The 5149-nt window shown below is 39.9% G+C and overlaps 1 protein-coding gene across 1 annotated transcript in view; it reads right to left on the bottom strand.

Annotated features, from left to right (window-relative positions):
• The window catches only part of C2CD3 (C2 domain containing 3 centriole elongation regulator), a 126909-nt gene that overhangs the window by 27954 nt on the left and 93806 nt on the right, over positions 1 to 5149 (bottom strand). Inside the window, exons 27-29 of the mRNA XM_070383735.1 lie at positions 3980 to 4185; positions 2865 to 2998; positions 11 to 172 (exon numbers count right to left, since the gene is read on the bottom strand). Of these exons, the coding sequence (XP_070239836.1) occupies positions 11 to 172; positions 2865 to 2998; positions 3980 to 4185 (502 nt within the window). The remainder of the gene's footprint in view (positions 1 to 10; positions 173 to 2864; positions 2999 to 3979; positions 4186 to 5149) is intronic.

The raw sequence follows: 5149 nt of genomic DNA, 5'->3' as shown, positions 1-5149 counted from the left end.
AGAGTCTCACCTGAGAGAAGTCAGAATGGAGGTACGCGAGGACAAGGGCGATGTGGTCAGTCTGTCGTCATTTGGCAAGATTGCCTCTGCCTGCTGCAGGGATTCATGGAATCGGCGGATGTTCTGCACATGCTCTTCATGGCGTGATGCCTGGCTTCTTGTGGTACCGCTTCTGTTGAGAATAAGTGGGGGCAAAATATATTCCCAACCGATGAGAAAACAATAAATTTGTGACAGCAAACAACTCACCCTCCTGACACGGCACTGCAGATCATCCCCACCACCACAGTTCTGGCTTCACTGGCTCAAGTGCTTGGATTACAATTACCTCCTGAATTCTGCCTTCAGTTTTATTCATTCTCCTTTGATAAATTCTCTACCTTATAGCCTCGATTTTTTAAAAACACAGATCTGAAATAACAGTAACCACAATATTTATGGAGGACTAGCTTGCCCATTTCCATAAAAAATCCAGCAGGGACTTGTGATATAGGGAGTATGTTGAATCTATAGATCAATTTGGGAAATACTGTCATTTTTACAATATTAAGTCTTCCAATCCATGAACACAGATATCTTTCCATTTATTTAGAATTTTAATTTTTTTCAACAATGGTTTATAGTTTTCAGAGAATACGTTCTGCACTTTTCTGGTTAAATTTATTCTTAAGTATTTTATTCTTTTTGATGGTATTGTAAATCTCATTTTTTCAATTTGATTTTGGATCATTCATGGCTGATGTATAGAAACACAACTGATTTTATATATTATGCTTTAAAAATTTCTCAATTTGGGGTGGTGGTGGAAGGATAAATTAGAAGGTTGGGATTAGCATACTAATATATATAAAACTAATATATATATATATAAAACTAGCATACTAATATATATACACACTACTATATATAAAATAGATAACTGGGAATTCCCTGGTGGTCCAGCAGTTAGGACTCTGCACTTCCAATGCAGGGGGAATGGGTTTGATCCCTCACTGGGAAACTAAGATCCCACGTGCTACATGGCGAGGCCAAAAAAATAAAAACATTAAAAAAGAAAAAAAAAGATAGGGCCTCCCTGGTGATTCAGTGGTTAAGAATCCACCTTGCAATGTAAGACACCAGTTCCATCCCTAGTAGCCAGGAAGATCCTACACGCTGAGGAGCAACTAAGCCCACGCACCAGAACTACTGAAGGCAGTGCACTTAGAGCCTGCGCTCCACAACAAGAGAAGCCGCCACAGTGAGAAGCCCACACACTGCAACAAAGACTAGGCCCCACTTACGGGAACTACAGAAAGTCCATGTGCAGCAGTGAAGACTTATCACAGCCAATAAATAAAAAAAAGTGAGGACCTACTGTAGAGCACAGGGAGCTATACTCAACATTTTGTGATAACTTGTAGAGAAAAGAATCTGCAAAGGAATAACTGAATCACTGTGCCGTACACCTGAAACTGACATGATATTGTAAATCAACTATATTTCAATAAAATTGTATATTGTAAATCAATTATATTTCAATAAAAATTAAAAGACCTGTAAGACATTACAGTTTCTCAGTTTAAATTTATAATATGGTAAAAACTGATAGTTAAAACCTACAGAAACAAACCTCTCTGAGGTCACCAGTAATTTTTAGGAGTATAAAAGGATTCTGAAGTGGAAATGTCTGAGAACCACTGCTTTACCAAGGTAGAACTGATATACAATAAACCACATATTTAAAGAGTACAGTATGATGTGTTTTGACACAAATGTACCTCTAAGGAAACCATTACCATATCAATATCCTTCACTCCTAAAAGTTTCCTCCTTTCATAATTCCTCCCTCTTGCCCACTCCATTCATCCTGCTTTGTCTCTAGGCAACCACTGATTTGCTTTCTCCCATTCAAGCTTAGTTTCTGAGATGAGAAACCAGATCAGGCACGTTCAGGGTGGTATGGCCGAAGACTGATTTGCCTTCTGTCACTACAGACTGGTATACATTTTCTAGAATTTTATACAAATGGAATCACATGCAATGTACTCTGTCTAGCTTTTCTCTCTCAGCGTAATTATTTTGAGAGTCCTTTGACTGTCTCATTGACTAGCAATGGTCAACGTAACATCTATAAAACAGGTAACAGAAATTTTCTAAACTAGGGCTTCACAGACACACGGGCTCCTTTTATGCAGAGGCTCTCTTCATGTGGTGGAAAAGCTACATAGCACTGAGACAGGCCTTGGCGTGGCTAAGCAGTATAAGAGCATCTTTCCTGGAACAAATGGTCTCTTCAGTAACTGCTACTGTAGGAGTGGCTGCTACATGATCCCTTGCCTTCTCCCTAAAGTGGAGAGAGAGACACAGTAAAGACTGATGGAGGCAGAGGGATGCCAAATGGTACTAGGGCCTGAGGAGAGTGGGGTGGAAAGAAGCAATCTTAAATCTTAGATCCTATCCTTTGACAGGATGAAATGCACTCCAGCCCTAATATCCATGCACACCCAGTTAGTTTGGTGAAATGAGAACACCGGGTGCTTTTTACACAATAACCTGGCACGTAGGTTTGGGAGGGGGAAGGTCATGATATGTTTCTCATGTAGCTGATGACTGATTTTAGGCATGAAGGTTCAAGGCCTCTGAGGAGAAATGAGTCCCTTGCACTGAAGTTACCCTTTTGATAGCAGTAAAACTTCTAGTACCTAATTTTATAAAAATTTTGTTTTCATATGATCTTGGGATTCCCTGGGCTTATGAAAGAAGGTCACTAGTCTTTGCCTGTTCCTTATTTCTTCCTCTAATAAAAGAAAGAGAAATGATAAGCTAGTTTGCACACTTCCATTCCAGACCCCATCTCTTCCTGTCATCAAGAAATCACTCACGTCCCAGGAGAGGAGAAATCAGCCTCCTTTGATGAGGGGTGAGCGGGCAGTTCTGGAGGCTGTCCCGCAGTGCAGCCAGGGAATGCAGCATACACAGCAGAGGCAGGGAAGGAGAAGGCAGTGTAGACTGGGATCTGTGGAAGCAATGAGGAAAACGGCACACTGGATGTCACAAACCCTTTTGCAACAAAGCAGTATAAATAAATTTGTAAAATTTATTGTATATGTATAACTTACTATTTTCTGTTGAACACTGTACCAAGCAATTTATATGTATTTTCTTATTTAAATATCACACTCTTATAAGGGAGGTACTATTATGATCCCCATTTTACAAACTACAATGTCAGATTGCTTCTTAAAAGTTGCTTTATTTTTATTTATGCTCTTGTTTCCTCCATCTAGTTTGTGAACCCCTGGCTGGACATCTTACATTTTCTTTACATGTGAGGATACTCTGGCTGTGATAGTTTTTATCTCATGATTACTCGGGTTGATGTAAAGAAAAGGCCCTCCTACAAAGGGGATCATTTAAACTACCATTTTCTCATGCATGCATTTATTCACTCAGTAACTCATCTGATATTTACTGAACCCCTCTCTGCCAAACCCTGGATCAGGCATGCATGACACAGTCTTCTCTTGACAGAGCTCCCCTATCTTGGACAGTCTGGAAAATTCTCTTTTCCTTTACAGTTAAACTCCCTCAAAGAGTTGTTTATACTTACTATCATCAATTTCCTTCTTCCCATTTTCTCTTTTTAATTTTTTTTAAGAGACCAAAGATGTTAATGTAACTTTTATTTTTAAAAAGTTTATCTAATATGGTTTCAGATTCCACTGTATCTAACCTTATTTTATTAAAAAAATTGAGATTTAATGCATGTGTTATAAAATTCACCCTTTGAAAGTAAGTGTTTAATTCAGTGGTTTTTCAATAGCATCCATCACCACCATGTAATTTCAGAACATTTTCATCCCAACAGGTCATGAAGTCATGACAAAACAGAAATGCATTCTGTACACTGGAAAGTACCAAACACATGTAAATTATCTTCTTGTAGGTTTTGCTCAGTAGAACCTTATTGGTTAAGGATGTGAATAAAGATACATACCAGTGATCCTGGGTTCTCCACCTCACGTCTTGCTTGCCTTTCTTCTTTGAAATGAACCAAACTCTCCAAAGGGGAGATAGCAACTTTTATCTGCCCTTGGCACTCTCCACTGAAGTCTGTGATGTTGTACCAGCCACAGACAAACTGGAAGCCAGAGAGAAGCGGGGACAGGTCCACAGAGGCAAAGCCAATCACCCTCTCCTCATCTGTGGGGGAGAAAGAAGAGCTGGGCAGTGTGGCCAGGCACGTCCTGCCACTGGGCTTTGAGGTGGCACACAGAGGTGATTTAGGGGGTGGGAGGGGGCAGTGATTCCACAATCAACAGAGAATACAGATAACGAGGGTAAGAGACTGGCAACCATAGCCTGTTTTCGAACTACTGTATATTGTTTTGTATGGTAGGGAAAAGCTGGCTGGGTTGAGCTCTGTCCTCTTGATATAGGCAACTGGAAAACATCCCTTAAACATAAGAGACACTTGTTCTTCTCCCTAGGGCATCAGGTCTCACTGATTTTCCTTAGGGAAGTGGGTCTTGAAAAAAATCACTTGAAAGACCAACACTCTTGGAATTATGAATGATTTGCATGTTCTTAATTATAGTTGTCTGTATTTTTCAAATTTTCTATAACATACACATGTATTGTATTTAATTAAGAACACACACACACACATACACACACACACGACAAACAACCCCCTAAAAAACCAGTACAGGGTACAAAATGAGTTTGGGCTCAGGCTGCTCTTAATGACAGAGAAGACCCCTTCTTGGTTGGACGAGCTACCATGCAATGACCTTTATTTTCAGATTTACTGCTTCTCACTTCTGACATGAAAGTAGCTGAGGACAAACAGACCCCTGTCCCTTTACATGCTCCTGTTTTGTATAGGCTCCACTCCCTACACTCTGAAACAAGGAATGGTTCTACCAAACACAGACACAATTCTCAGTCTTCAAGATGCTGAATAAATCAAGGAATGCAAATTTTCAAGAAGAGTGGTCATGAGTTTCCCAATTCCTTTGACACTGGACTCATCACACACTGTCTAACATTTGTTTACAGTTTTCTCTTCTCTAGACTGGGACCTACCTAAAAGCTGAGACCAAGTATAACTCACTTTATGTTCCCTAAAGTTTCCATACCTGGCATATCTTTCTACCCTACAGGA

Source organism: Bos mutus, chromosome 15, assembly GCF_027580195.1.
Source record: "Bos mutus isolate GX-2022 chromosome 15, NWIPB_WYAK_1.1, whole genome shotgun sequence".
NCBI lineage: Eukaryota > Metazoa > Chordata > Mammalia > Artiodactyla > Bovidae > Bos > Bos mutus.
Note: the sequence above shows the minus strand (reverse complement) of the source record. Positions and strands in the feature narration are given on the sequence as shown.